Raw genomic sequence first — 15,876 nt, forward strand, 5'->3', positions numbered from 1 at the left:
TGTATATAAAGCCTCTAAAAAAACCACAACTAGTTAGTCACTGACCAGACACACAACCAGAGTAAACATTCTTTACTTGTATTTGATCAAGTATGCAGCCTCTATTCCAAACACTGGTAATGTTGCTCTCTTATGTCACTTTGCACGCAATTCTATGAAGTACTCTTCTTTCTGTTATTTCCTGAACAATCTAGCTGTAGGTGCCTGCTCCAGCCCCACCTCTATGTAATGAGGAGAACCCCCCCAGGCCCCTTTTCCAACCTCAGCCATTCCGTGTCAATCTGTGATTCTCTCACATTCTACACAAACCTCTCCAAATTCCTCCTCAGTTTCCACTTCTGCACCTTTTGGGTTAATCTTACAAGCAGTATGGAGAACATCTGAGAACAAATTTATCTCACTTCAGTCAAGTTTGACTTCTAATCAAATTCTACAGTGCTTCACATTACCCTACTATCCATAACACCGAGACAGTAAGAGTTCTAGTACCAGCTAAGTTTGGCAAAAGGTGTTATTTGGCCAACTGATCTCTCTCTGACACTCACCTAAGGCCCCTACAATATCAGGCAGAACATTGCTTTCAAATAAAATAATAAAAACTAAAACTGAAATACAGATTTTTATAGAGAAGTTTGAAACCACTACTGAACTTTCAAGAAAATACTACAAGTTAAATCAGGTACTATTATCAGTCTCTTGGATTGAGCAGAGCTTGAAAAGCTCATGCTGAAATAAGTATTGAAAATATTCTTGCAGTAATTATTTACCTAATTGCAAACAGCAAAATGAAAATAGCATTCATATTTTCAGCAATAAATGACCTAGATATGCGTATTACCAACAGGAGTATACACTTACTGAAACGTATGTCACTTCTTGTGCAAAATAAACTTAACACAAAATCAACAAAATATAGGGATGCATGAAATGGATACGTTTATCACAATACACATATTTACAACAGTAGTGTCGCATATTAACATGAATCTCAAAGTGTGTAAACATTCACTGTGCATATTTTAGCAGTTGTTTTTCAATGATGGTATTTTTGCATCCACATGAAGACATTAAAAAGATAATAAAATGATAAAAATCCCAAAAGAGATTATTATTTTTTCCTCAAGTTGTGTGTAATTTACACAAGGCAGTAATCAATACTATCTGCAAGGAAAAAAAAAAAAGTGATGTTCCTCACAGGACATCTCAAGCTAAACACCACGATTATTTAGATTCAATGAGAATTTAAGTACATACCTACTTTGCAAACCGACCAGACAACAGTGCCCATTTCTATGCCATACTCTTCATTATATACACAGACTCATTTATACAGCAATAGTAAACATCATATGTAATGGTTTATACAAAGATATAAGGAAAAAATACCTAAAAAATTAAAATACAAAAATCAGTTTCAAATTGCCAACACTTGATTTGCCAGTACAGCTACTCCATATTTTGTGATTTCGATCTAGGATTTTCAAAGTCTTTCCCATTTATTTTCAAGATAACATCATAGAACGAACAGAACACACAGCAAAGCAAGCCTGCAATCCAGCTCTCTTTTTCTGGTACCATGAAGGGCATGGCTACCAAACACCATTACAAAATCACATCTCTATCTTTTAAGGACTGCCGCATGTGCTGTTACCTTCAATCCTACATTATACTTCTATACATTCCTATTAAATGTGATTTTGGTATCTTTGGAAATGAGCTTCATAATGAGTGCCATCGGAACACGTGTGCTATACACACCAGGTGAGCAGGACTGACACCATTCTCTCCAGCACTGCTCCTCATGTGCCTCAGTGAAAACTAACAAGTCTGAGGAAGGAGCACCCACCAGCAGAACTACAAGCAAGTCAATGCAACTTCAGCATTTTCAATGGACCTTCTAGCAACTCAGTCTGTGATTGCCAAAGGCCTGTCTTACGTCTATGCACGGCATGAGAGGTCAAGAAGCAGCAGTTACTTCTTTATTAATCTCTCATAGGCTAGTCTGGGAGTCAACCTAGTGGAAAATTCAGTTTCTTTATCTCATCCCTACTTTTTACAGAAGATTTTATCCCCCCCAGAATTTTTATTTTAGTTTGGTAACAATGGAGCTAATGGGAGAGGTGCAGGAGTCAGGACATTGAGACACTGAAAGGACAGAATGGGGAAGGAAAGGTGAGGGAAAACAAAAGTCAGGGAAAAAAAGGCTCATCCACACTCACCATAAACAAAGCACTTTTCAATTACTGTTACATCCTCTCAGAAGTTATAATGTTTTACAGGTCACTGCGCTCCATTTCATTTTAAAGCTGAAATTCCATTTTTGAAAAGCCTTGAAGACAATCACATGATCGGAATTTCCACCTGATTCTCCCCAAAAGCACATTGCCTCTGCAGCTCCTTTTAGCACTGAGCAGAGCAATCTTACACTTTAATGCATTCTGAACCAGGGAAAGTTCTTTCTACAAGAAAATGTGATTGATTGTTACAATGACAGTAATTGCATTTTAGTAAAAGTAACCATTATGGTAATTTTCCTCAAGGAAGAGACATTTAACTAACTAAAGTAACTTGTTACTTTTCAACATATTAACTTTGGCAAATTTAACATTACAAATGTACAGAGTTCACAGACACAACAATATGCATCACTTAGTGAGTGTGCACACTTTTTTCATTCTATATATCAAGCAATGTTTCAAAATAGCATAAGCTAAGGAAAAATATACATTCATAACACAGCATTAATTAAACGTTAAGAACAGCTGCAGTACATCTATTGCCAAGTCTCCTGTTTAAAAATTCTGACTTTAAAGTAGCAAACTTCAGATCATTATGAGATATTAATTCATAAGCATCTACCGAGATGAAGAAAACCGTAATAAAAGATCTTAAAGCAAAGCAGATCAACAGTAAGCAGTGACACACCACTACAAGAGGCAGCCAAGTGAATGACACAGAGAAACATACTGGGAAAAAAAAACACCAAAAAGGTACAGTACCCCATAGCCATAGATAACATAGCACAGAGGGAAAGAGTAACTTCTGTGTACTTAACAGTACTTGTTAGATCTCTGCGATATCCCTAAGTAACAAAAAACAAATCAGTATTTAATTTCATGTATTGCTTCCAAGTATTGCTTGGATACTGCTCAGAAACTAACCACGAAGAAGGCTGTTAAAAGCATTCATTCAGTGGGACATAAAGGCTGCAGCAACTTCTTACTAAAGCAGAGCTTCTGATAGTTAAAACCTACATCACCAACTAACTTAAGCCTTCAGGTTCTGTCTCACACTACTTCATACGAGTTAAAAAATCAAATAACATCTTTACTTTTAACTTAATAATCATTCCTTATGCTTTAAAGACATTCTTAACTGGAGCTGGTTGTATTTCCACACTTTCGAAGACTTTTGTACTAGAAAAGAATGTAAACCAGCTGGACTGTTTTCTTGGGTGGTTAGTTTGATTTTTTCTTGCTTGCTTTTTTTTTTTTTCTTTAAAAAAATTTCTTTTGAATGGAAATAGGAAAAAATCAGAATTTCAATATCAATTTTCAATTAAACTTCCCTGCTTTCCCTGAAGTAATTTGTGTCCCTCTAGTTCCTTTGAACTCCCATACGCCCTTTGTTTATATTGCAGAAGTGTATGTTTGCAACGTGCATTTTCATACATGATGTTAAAAGCAGTAAGTCACTCATCCCTCCAACAATTTTTACTCGACTCAGTATCCTTTGGAAAACTAACCTCTTCCTTTTTACACCTTGCAAATGAAACAGCACTAGTTAATTCAACAAAAGGCTTTTGTTTTTTCCCTCTCTAGCTCAAGAGGACTATCATAGAGGAGGCCCACAGTATCTCTGCTGGAAGGTCCAGCCTAACAGGTTCTGTTCCCCACCTCAGCAGCAGTAGCACACACTCCTCCCTTCTGGAAATCGCTGACCTTTCAGGTGTGCTAATTTAACAACTCAGTGTGAAGTGCTTCACTGTGCATCTTAACAGGAGAGCAATGAGTTTTGTTTTTTTTAATTGATGGAGATCAAAATGTTCAACGCTGTGATTTAGGTATTTAGCTGGATTGGTGATTGGTTTTACCATCTTCTTACTTAAAGATCCCAGTTATACTTCGAGGATTGAATAATGTTGATGCTAATAGTATGGAGAAGAGATGAAAAAGAGAAAAGGGCAAAGAAGAGGTCCTAATACTAATCCATATCATTTCAATGTCCACTGCACCCCTTTCATCAGCTGCACTCCAAATAATTTTAGAAAACCTTTTCAGTTTGTTTGTTTCTAATGGAACATACACCTGAAACTAAGACAAAGATTTTTTTCATTGCTTTCATAATTGAAAGCAGCTATTGAGCTCTAGAAAAACTTCAGAATAATCAGAATGAACTGGAAATTAATACAATTCATACAATAAATCATTCCCTTCTTTCAAATATTTCCAAGGTAAAACCTTTCCATTATTTTTCATCTACATTATATACATATACATACAATACATCATATACATTATGATATATTTCATCTACATTAAAATGAAATAACTTAAGAAAACTCCAAAGACGGGTTGTTCAAAGATAAAGTGGAATGAGAAATAAACCAGCAAGTGACATGCAAACAGCAATAACCTAAAGCATATGTTAAGAGCTTACTAACACCCATTCCACTATGGAATTTTTTAAGGCTATTTTTATAACGCAGTGTCCTAGTTACTTTTAAGAAGAGGAGGAAAGTTACAGTTTTAACATAATCTGCAGTCGACCTCTATAATTAGTCCTTAATCTTTTCCACATCTTCTAAAGTTCCAATGGCAAGCTACATTCCTGAGTTCTGCTTTACAGACTGTAGAAGCTCATTCCTCAACATCAGCTGAAGGAATTAATGATTTTGTAGGTTTTTCTTGCAGTTCCAGACACAGTGTGCTCAACACAACTCAGGATTATTGATTTTTGATCAGAGGTATAGGTTAACTGTGAAACAAACCCACCAATCAGCCGTGCAGTGCAGCTCCTCCCCTACCCATGTCTAAACACTGCCTTTAACAGGGCTGCTGCCTGTGCAAAAAGAAGCCTATTAGTGATTGTTGGGTCACCCAACAGAACCACTATAGAGCATGCAGCCAGGGAGAAAAGGCTTTCCAGCAGAGCTCCACCAAGCAAAGGACCATCTATTATACCTACACCAAACTGCCATGCAGCATCACTGCCTCATTCCAGCCTCTGCTTCAAGTATCTGGGGTCAGAGAAAAGCAGCAGCTGTGGCTCGCAATGATTAGATAAAAGTGCCAAGCAGGCAAATACAGATTGGGACTTACATGAATAACTCTTGCACATAATGCACTAAATTTGGCAAGCTTATAGTGGCAAGATGGTAAAAAAATAACATAGCTAGTATTTGCATTTGAATTTAACTTTTATTGGGCTATAATTGTTTCAGAAATTCCAAGCATAACAGAAGTATTCATAAGTACTATGTAAGACTTGTAAGACTAAATAAAGCAGTCGATGCAGCTAACCATAATTTTATCCTCATGCCTCATGTCCAGCAATGTGATGAGTGAGACATGGATGTGTTTTCTGCTCCATAATTTGGGATGAATGAAACTTTGAATATGTAATTCTTTAGAATACAAAGATAAAAACACTTATGAGATGCATAAATTATACTGCAGGCCTAGGACCATTGAGAATAAAAGAGATGAGCTACTTAAACAATCAGTTTGTAATACCAACAGCATAATTCATCTGAGGCACGTACGTTTTTGCAATTTTTTGTTGCACAAATAAGAAATGTAATTATCCAATATAGAAAGTATCAGCTGTGAGAGTTCAAAAGAGAGTGGAAAAATATTTCAGTGGGTGTGGAAATGTGTTTTGGTTAGACAGTTTGAATCACAGAATATAAGAGAATCAGCTTTGAGTCTTGAGAGAAAAATGGTTACACAAAGGCAGGTAAGGTAGACAGAATTAGAGCAAGGCCACACCTTGGGCTCTATCCAAGAAGTTGCCAGACCTGGGAGTCAGGAAGTAAAAAGATGTCTGTTAGGCCTCCTTTAGAATGTCAGGCTCATTTAGCAAGGAGCCACAACTTGAGCCACACTTTAACCAGCCCTTGCATCAAAAAAAGTGGCTCCTAGTTTCCATGCTTGTTCTGGTCTCAGCACCATGAAGATGAGGACCTTCAAACCAACGTAAATATTTGTGAGGCTAGGAACGAACTGAGTTCAGAACTAGCTTAAAGCTAATGTTCTGGTTTGGTTTGTTTGCTGGGCTACTTTTGAACCAAATCAGTTCCCCAATCAGTTAAGTGTGCAGCTGCAAGAACATTTGTGCAGAGCAGGGCAGCATCTTCTGACTTACGCTGGCTTAAAGCGTTTGTGGAAGTACAGCATGAATGTAACTAAAGATCTGCTATAGTTTAACACAGCTAATAATCCACAAATGCCATTCCAGAACACAGGAATAGTTGAGGCATATAAATGGCCTTCCCATGGCCTCACACAGGGGCCTAACCGAGGAGAGTTACACTGCTGCAGTAGATGGAAAAATATGTATGTTCTGAGGTATATTCCAACAGCAAGGACCCAACTCTGATTCCCAAGTCATTTGCATCAAACTCCACTATGACTAATGAGAACACAATAAATACACTTAGCAGACTCACAATGTGACTCTCAGAGGAAGCTCCCTTCATACTTCCTTACTTTGTTCTTCCCACCCTAACCTGTCCTGCCATCATTTGATCCTCCTCCAACTGCAGGCAGTTTTGCAGCCTTCCTTCTCTGTAACAAGGTCACTTCTAGGCCTTGTAGGCTTTGCTTAAAATTTCCAATTAATTACAAACTATCAGTTATTAATACAAAACCGTATCTATACATAAACGCTTTACAGGTAGGTACAAGAAATACATTCTTAAAAATCAAATACCACTGTTAGGACACAGTAGCGAAAGAAACACACCTTAAGAATTCATCCAAGGTAATAGTGAAAATATTACAATATTGTAACACTTCTGGTTTCTATGTTGAATAGAGATCTTTTTTTTTTTTTTACCCAAAGGCATCCACATTATGGTATCGTATTCTGAGAAGGAAAGTTTCTACACAGACCTGAGGAACCTTGTTCTCATAATACAGATTAGGGTTTTGAGAGTTCATCTGGAACTCTTAATGGCAATTTGAATAAATTCAGACCTAAAAAGACAAATGATCACTGGTATAAATGCAGCCTTTAAAGAAAATGATTCGTTGGAGATTGTATTTAAATGTTAATTTACATAAAATTTTCTATCTGTGTTTGTTTTTAATCCAGAAGCTGGGAAACATTCATCTACGTGTAGGTCCACAGGCTGCATCTGATTACATTAGAAAAGGAATTAGTCACACACAAAAACTCACCATATAAATAGTTTTATGTAACAAGAAACAGGCCAAATCCTATTCATTTGTAGTCATTAGTACTGCTCACATGAACAAAATGAGTGTACTTTGGCTAAATACCAAAATACCTGAATATCCAAAACGGGGCTACGATTTCAACATGTATTTTGTTTTGTCCTTCTGGAGATCACCTGGGTTCAACAGTTACATGTAAGATTTTTTAGTTTGATTATAAGCATAGCAAGAGAAAATTTTGATGGGCAGATACACAGTGACACTATTCAAAGCAAATCAGAGAAAAGCTTTAGATTTGATGCATCTCAACTTGTTAATTCCACGTTTTCTTGTGTTACAAAGCTGCACTATCAAGGTGACTGTAAAATGTCTCAGTAGTTTTGGAACTGCAAAAATAGTGAATAATTCATAGTGATTTCATTGATCAGTCCACTAGAACTGAAAATTTGTATTAAAACTCTTACAAAATGTAGTAGAGTTTTAAGTAAATTCTGTATACTCATATGAAATTAAGAATATCTTTAAGGTAGCTACTTACCAATTTATTTATTTAAATCAGGCAGTCCTCCAATATCTGCATCATTTCCCACAGCATGGAAAACTAAGCTGGCTAGTAAGGAGGAGATCCCTGCAAGCAACACTGATTTCCTGCTGCTTTGGTCACTTTTTGTTTTGGTTACATAAGGTCAGCAACTGAAACATGTTTCACTTTTCCTTCCGAGTTTACTTTGAGCATGAGGGGAGATTAATGAGGTAATGACAAAGATTGCATCTATTATTGTTATTGCTGATATTATAAAGCCCATGTTTCTTACTCTGCATTTTAAAAACGTTTGCATAGAGACTATGAATGAGTCTTGCACAATAGATTCTTACCTATAATGCTGCTTCTGTGTAAACAGTATTGATCCAGTGTGGAAACAGCAAAGGCACAGATGAAATCCTCAAATCATAGCAGTGCTCTGAAAAGAAAAATGATACAAGGCTGGTTTTTTTTAATTCCCATTGCTCCCTAAAAGGAAAGTTACATTTGTGCTGCCTCTAAACCAAGCACCATTCCATATGAACAAAAGAACGAAACTAAGATCACATCCATTTCATCTTCTTGGTGCTACTGCTTACAGGCTCTCTGTAGATGCCTATGTCCCTGATACTGTATCTTCAGTGCTCGTCTGTCACAGTAAATGATTCATTAAAAATGCATAGACAGACCTATCTTAGAAGAGGGGGAAAAAGATCTGGAGTTTAAGGCAGAAGGAAAATAGAAGTAAAAAGGTAGAAAAAGGAAATGCTCCCAAAATCCACCTGAGCAAGGCAAGCAAAAAGACATTTAAGAAGAGACAGCAACTGTGTTGACATGTCATATGTCTACTTGGGATAAAACTCATCCTTCTAATTACAATAAAAGCAAGAACCCAGAGAAAGCACGAAGCCCTTATAGCATTTTGCATCAAGTACCTCACAAAAACAGTAAGCAATTTCTGCTAAGGCCTGCACAATATTTGCACCTAACTGCTTCATTTCTTTTTTAGAGCAGAATTAAACGGGAGCAAAACTCTAATGCAGTTCTATTCATATTGCGTTTCTAAAGATATAACTGAGCCCATGTAAAGGTGTTGCATCCATGTAATAAAACTGGTTTTTATTGTTCACATACTGAAATTAAGCACATTAGTGCTTTTCCTTAATTGTTTCTTTTCTTATACTACATTAAGTAGCTCTGCAAATGATGTAAGGCTTGCTTATAGTTGAAAATATAATACTGATACTGCTGGACTGGTGCAAAGACTGAGTGGCCTCCTTGATCCAAGACATCAGCAGTCTTCCTAATCCATACATATCACTTGCCATGGTCGCATTAGGCTTCAAAATTGGAGAAAAATAAAGGAATATATGCTTCATCTGTGAATCCTCTGACCCTGATTAACACACGATTGCCAAGACCAGCCCTTTAAGGAGGATCACTGCTTTTGTAATATTTACTGGACGGCCAAAAGGCTTCACTCTGCTGAACTGATGGTGCAGGCAAAAAACCCACCTGTGCTTAAGAATAACGAGCAGCTTGAGAAATCTCAACACACCTCCTTCCTTCCTTCCTATGAAATTCATGCAAATGTTACACAGGTGACATATTTGTGCTATTTTATATATATAAACACACATATACAATAGTAATATTTTTAGCTGTAATTTCCTGCTCATGTGGCAACACGACAAGTGTTCTGAAGAAGCTGAGCAAAGTGAAAACACAACCTGCAGAACAGGTCACGTTTAAATATTCTGCTATTGAAGAATATTAAAAGCTACAGATTAAGTAGGAGTGTTGTAATACATTAATTAATGCCGTAAATCATCCTGAAATGCTTGGGTAGAAAATGGCACAAGAAGCGTTGCCACATTGCCCCGATGCCTCCAGATGAGCACAATCTCATATGTCTCGTTTTACTTTGGGGTGTTTCAGATCAAAACTATCACTGGAGGATGAACTTTGCGTTGGTGTTGGAATACGGCAAAGAAATAAGGATGCGTGAATTCTAATGAGGAACTCAAGGAGATGTCTCAATATGAATAGTCTAGGTATCTACATGCCTTCACCTCTGAACGCAAGTGCTAGTGGTAGGTCAGTGGGTCTAACAGCTGAAAGGCTTTGTTGGTGTGTGATTTAGAGGAGCTCACACAGCTTGGCAGTGATACTCATAGAACCAGTAAGGTTGAAAAAGACTTCTAAGATCCCCACGTCCACCCAGCCCCCCATGCCCACTTCCCACGTCCCTCAGTGCCACATCCACGGCTCTGGGACAGCCCCAGGGATGGCGACCCCCTCCCCCCTCTCCCTGTCTGCTCTGTGGTGAAGGAATGGTTCCTCAGATCTACTCCGAACCTCCTCCAGCACAACCTGAGGCGTCACTCAGCCCTGACTTGGCTGCAAACCCACAGGTGTGAATACTCCATACGCAGCTCCCAACGTAGTACCACCTAAAAACGAGTTCCCACCAAGGAAGCTTGGACCGTGCCACCAAGCGGCCCGCACACAAAGGCATCCGAAACCACATCTGTGCTTAGTGAAGTAGTTTTGGAGAGCTCGGTGCTTTTTGCTTCTGAAACACAGAAGTTAACGGCCAACATTGATTTAAAAAAAAAAAAAAAAAAAAAAAAAAAAAACAAGGAGGGCCCAAACTCGGGAAAGAGAACAGCTCTCCTGGAGGCCGTAACTCGCTGAAGGGCTTTACCTGTTCGGATCGGACTCGAGCGCTGCTTCGTGCCACGTCCCGGAGCGCCACGCGTGAAATGGCGGAGCCGCTCCGGGCTGCGACCCTGCAAACAAAGGCTGCAAGGCGCAAAGGACGAGCAGCGATTGGATGCGGAGCGCTGTGGGGCTGCGCGGGGAGCTCGGCGAGCCGCCCTGCGGGGGGTCGGGGGCGGGAAGCACAGCGGCCGGGCACGTGCTCTGCTGGGGAAGCAGCGAGAACGGACGTTTGCAACGATCCGCCGAGGAGGCGCTGCAACCTGCGGCCGCCCCACTGAGGCGTGAGAACATCTGAGAGCGCGAGGCACGCTGCGGGACGCAACTCCGGCTCTCCGTGACGCCACACACCCGCTTACAGAGCTCGTTGTAAAAAAAAACCAAAAAACAAAAAACAGACCCTAGCACCTGCCCACGGGCCGGCCGGACACCACAACCGGGCTAAAGGGGGACTGAGGCTGGCTGCCGCCGGCCCTCGCTCCGCAGAGGGGGTACAGCAGCTCCGCCGGGCTCAGAGGTAACGCCAACAGAAGGCGCCCCGCGACCGCGGCGCGAGGACCACGCCCTGAGGCGGGAAGGCGGGGTGCGCGCGCGCAGCCCGCTCGCGTGCCGCCTCACCCATGCGCGCGCACACGCGAGCAGGTAGGGGAGGAGGGAGCGCGCTCCGCCCCGCTCGGGGTGGGTCGGGAGAGGGGCGGGGCCGAGCGGCGCTCGCCGTGCAGTGAGTGGGCGGCGCGGCCGTCAATCCGGGGCGGCGCGCGCTCGCACGGCGTCGCGCGACGGGCTGCCGTGCTTGTGGCGGTGGGAAAGGAGGGGAGAGGTGGGGGAGGGGGAGGAGGAGAGGAAACAAAAACAATCGCCCGGGCGCCGCCATCTTGGGTCCGTTCTCCACGCCACACAAGTGAATGGGTAGATATGAAATTACCACAGGGGAGCAGCGGCAGCAGCAGGGTACGGAGGGTCGTTCCGAGCTGCCGGTTGGACTCGGGAGACTCTAGAGACGGCTCCAGCCACCACCGCCCAGAGACAAAAACCGGGCTCGGCCTTTTCTCCTCGGCAACCCCCAAACTGCACTCCTGGAGGGACAAAGTTGGTGTCCGCCGCTCTGCCTCCGCCGCGCGGGAGACGGGAGAGCCGCGCCGCGCTCCGTGCGGGCCGGGCGTGAGGCGGGCTGAGAGCTAAGGGCGGCCGGGCTGCGTGCCCCGGGCCGGGCAGCGCCGCGAGGGCGGCACGAGGGGAGCGGCGGCGGAGGGCTTCTCCTTCTCGCCCCTGCTGCTCGGCGTTCGCGTTCTTCTGCCTTTTCTTTTTTGTTGTTTGTTTGTTTGTTTGTTTTCCCCTCAGAGAATCAGAAGCGGCGCGGGGCGATGTGCCCGGGGGCTGCCGGGGGAAGGGGCCTGCGGGCGGCCGGGCAGCCGTGAGCGGCCCCGCGGAGCGCAGCCACCCAGCGCCGGGAGCCTGCCTGGCCTCGCGGTTGTTTTTCTCTCTTGCTTTTGTTTTTGTTTTTTTTTTTCTTCCCTTCAGTCTGCGTTTAAATACCAAATTGAGTCTCGAGGGAGCGGGGTGGGGGGCATGGAAGCGTCGTAGAGGGGAATCGTAAAGCGCGGTTCCCGGAGCGGAGCGCTCAGCCCGCGGCCCCTCCGCGCTGCTGCACGGACTGACGGAGCGCTGCCCGCCGCTCTCCCCGGAGCTGCCATGGAGCCGCCGCGCTGCCCGGCGCCCCGCGCTGCCTAACGGGAGGCGGGACGGCGATCCGCCGTGTGCTGATCTACCGCGGGGAAACGCCGTGCGGAGCTTCATGTGGGAGAGCCGGAGTGCGCGCACACACTGCCTCGTGCCCGGCGGCTCCGCCGTTGACTTCATCTTCCTTCGTTTCCCGTGGATCCGTAGCGTACTTTTCTGAATTAAATCCTGCCGCTGTTTGTACAGAAGCCAAATGACACGTGTGTTTTGAAACACTGCTGCGAATAGTTCGAGCCCCGAACCCGGATTCTCGCTAAGAAGAGACCGTCGGTCTCCGAACGGCCCATTTTACTGTTTGGTGAACACTATCTCCGGAGAAGTTGCTATAGATTGCTTTATAACGGTTCCGCAAGAAGGGGGGGATTTTCCGGCTTGCAGGACTCAAGAAACTGGATGCTAAAAGTCATTTAAATGTTCTAACAGCATTGGAAAATGGGAGCTGCTACGAAGTTAGCGTTCGCTGTTTTTCTCATCTCGTGTTCTTCAGGTGAGTGCGTGTTTTTGGTGCTTTGGGGTCAGCTGTTGGAAGCCCGAGGAGATTGTATCAGCGGTAGGAGAAGTCATTTCTTCACATGAGGTTTAGGTTAGGTATTAGGGGAAGTTTTGAACTCAGAGGGTGGTGACGCACTGAACAGGTTGCCCAAGGAGGCTGTGGATACCCCATCCCTGCAGGCATTCAAGGCCAGGCTGGTTGTGGCTCTGGGCAGCCTGGTCTGCCGGTTGGCGACCCTACACACAGCAGGGGGTTGGAACTGGATGAGCATTGTGCTCCTTTTCAACCCAGGCCATTCTGTGAAATGACGAACGTTTGGGGATGGCAGTGAAGGATTGCTGTTTTCACTGTGATCCCCAGTGCGGAACTCTTCAGGTGTGTGCCGTGCTCAGAGCACCGATGTGGGTCCAACCAGGGGCCGTGCCCACCTCGTGCACCTCTGGGCACCTGGCAGGGCATTTTCCAGCCTCGTGTTTGCTCCAGCATAATTACTAAGCTGAAATATTCCAAACTTAATTTAGAGCTCTTGCTCTGGAGCGTCCAGAGGTGGATGGCAACCTTCATTAGTGCTTCATTAGTTTGGAATAATCGCTGTTGTGAAAGCATTAGCTCATCCCACACTGATAGCGAGGGCTGAGCACATATCGATGCGTGCACCGAAACAGCCTGAAAAGACAGACTTTCGATTTCTGAACAGTGATTTGTAACACTTCGTGTTTTGCTGTTCAGTGTTTCACTTTCTTAGCACCTGAAACCCAGCTTTTGTGCTGTGGCTCTCAGTCCTGAGAGATAAGCGTGGTGTCAGAGCGTCCGTCCGCTGGGTTGGGAGGGAAATGGTTATGCAGCAACCAGTGGCTGGAGAGCTGCTGCCACAGCCCTGCTCACAGCTCCACCAGCTGCACCTGAAGCCTGCAGAGCTGTGTAACCCTCACTGTGTTGGTCGTGTGGCAAGCCTTACCCTTTCTGCTCACACGCTGAATGCGAGTGCAGACCTCTGTGTATGCTTAGATCCACTTTTTGGCTTTCTTCTGTGCAGTGCAGAGGCACACTTGTTGATCAGCCTGAAGGCCGGCAGGCTTTCTGTGGGACTGCTCCAGGGCAGCAATGAGGTCTGTATAGCGATGCCTTTTAGAATTTCAGCCTTGTGATGTGCAGGGTTTTGCTGAACAGCACATTTTCTTGTGGTTAGTAAATGGATAGTCTAGTCTTATGTCTGTAGTGTTATTGATCAATTCCGTGTGGGCTAAATGTGCTGTGAAATGGCGATCGCTGCCAGAGAGAAACTAAAAAAACCCTTTCTGTTTTAACCAGAGAAATAGCAGAGCAGGTTAAGGAGAGGTGGGAGTGGTTTTTGGTTTTTTTTCCTTCAGATTAGAGTACGCCATTTGTTCCTATTGCGAAACAGCACGCGATTTCTTCTAGTGATTTTGTCCTACCCTGGAAGAGGTCTTTCATCTTTCCCTAACACCTTCTTTTTGAAGAACTCGCATAACAACATTCCTCTTAATTCAGGAATATCTTCTGCAGGGAAACTTTTCCATCCCGCTGTCAGTTTCTGAAGACGTGGTGCCATCTGTTCCTCGTGTCTGCCTCTCCCCTCCACGTCCTTCTATTGAGCTCCTTTTGCATGGAGCACAGAATAGTGATCTTGTTGACGTTACCCATCCCTCCATTAATTAAAAAGAGCTGTTAAGTAGCAAAAGCTGTCCCATCTTTTGCATTTCTTGCTCATGTTTGTCTTCGTGGAGCAAACTGAATGCTTCTCCTGCCTGTAAAGGTAGGAATAATCTTTGCTAAACGATCAGAAAACTGGCTGTGATTCAGACGACAGTTCTCATATTAAGGGTATTGTTTTGGTGGTTATGCCAGTATTCCACATGAAGTATTCCGGTATTTAATGCATATTAAACTGTTTTCTGCTCCACTGCTTGGAATAGTGGAGTTTCTGCAGCCCTGTTGTGGTATAAAAATGAATAGATTCGCAGTAAGCTTTTGTTTTTACACTCAGAATCATCAGATTATGTAAGCTTTCAGCATGAAGTGCAGCACTTTGAGGAGCAGCCTTCCTTCTGATCGCTCAGGTTCAGGCTCCTATTGATCAATCCATTCTCACATCATGGTCAGAAGTTCCCTTTACATTTTCCAACTGGCAATGAGAAGAAAAAAGCTTCTACCAATGGTTTATTTAAGACTATAGGCAGTGGCTGAAGAAATCCAGGAGTTCAGGTGTAAAGGCGTCTGGTTCCACTCCCCAGCTGCTGGGCTTTGCGCATGCATGTGGGGGTGTTGGGTTTCTGCGTTTATTTATTTGCAGTGTCCTTTGTGCAGCTATTTTCCCAAGTTGCTTACGTGGCCCATTAATGGTATTGTTCTTTAACTAGGTGAAAACGGTTTGTTCTGTGGCATGGGTGTGGAAGTGGGCTTCGGTCTGAAGGCGTTTTATTTAACCATCTCTGAACTGCTGTACAGAACGCTGGAAGTTTACTTCAGATGTATAGGAATTTCCAGTGAGTTAAATCTCATAGTCTTTGCTAAGAACGTGGGAATATCTCCACTTTTTGACTGTGGTATTTAAATAAGAGTATCTGTGTTAAGGTACTGGATTTCATGGCAGCTTAGATAGCTGGATAAAAGTGGGTATAGATTTGCACCCATTTATACTCATCCAAGAGAATGAGTTAAATGTGTAGGAGCTAAATGTAGAAGTGCCCCTTTGCAGTCGTGTTTAGGTTCCCTGAGCACCCTCTCTCTAATACTCTACGTATGTTAGTCTGTGTAGATTTTTGCCTGAATGAAGAGCCAAGGATCCTGAAATAATAATAAAATTCTTTTGAACAGTACAATACACTTCCCGTGCCTCTGCTCGTGTGAGGCTGTGAGTAAGCTTAATAAAGAAAAGTGAATAAAATAGCACGTTCATCAAGGAACACTTCCCTTCAGATGCTATCTCTGTTCTCCCCACCCCCAAGGAAGTGTTTCTGTGTCCTTCCCTTCGTCAT

At 43.2% G+C, this 15,876-nt stretch overlaps 1 protein-coding gene across 2 annotated transcripts in view; it reads left to right on the forward strand.

Moving 5' to 3' along the window:
* Positions 1–11,521: 11,521 nt before the first annotated feature.
* The window catches only part of ACVR2A (activin A receptor type 2A), a 57,475-nt gene continuing 53,120 nt past the window's right edge, over positions 11,522–15,876 (forward strand). For both annotated transcript variants that reach the window (XM_015289792.4, NM_205367.2), the window contains exon 1: positions 11,522–12,871. In XM_015289792.4, coding sequence (XP_015145278.1) covers positions 12,817–12,871 — 55 coding nt within the window. In that variant the 5' untranslated portion in view covers positions 11,522–12,816. The remainder of the gene's footprint in view (positions 12,872–15,876) is intronic.

The sequence above is a fragment of the Gallus gallus genome, chromosome 7 (assembly GCF_016699485.2).
Source record: "Gallus gallus isolate bGalGal1 chromosome 7, bGalGal1.mat.broiler.GRCg7b, whole genome shotgun sequence".
Lineage (NCBI taxonomy): Eukaryota > Metazoa > Chordata > Aves > Galliformes > Phasianidae > Gallus > Gallus gallus.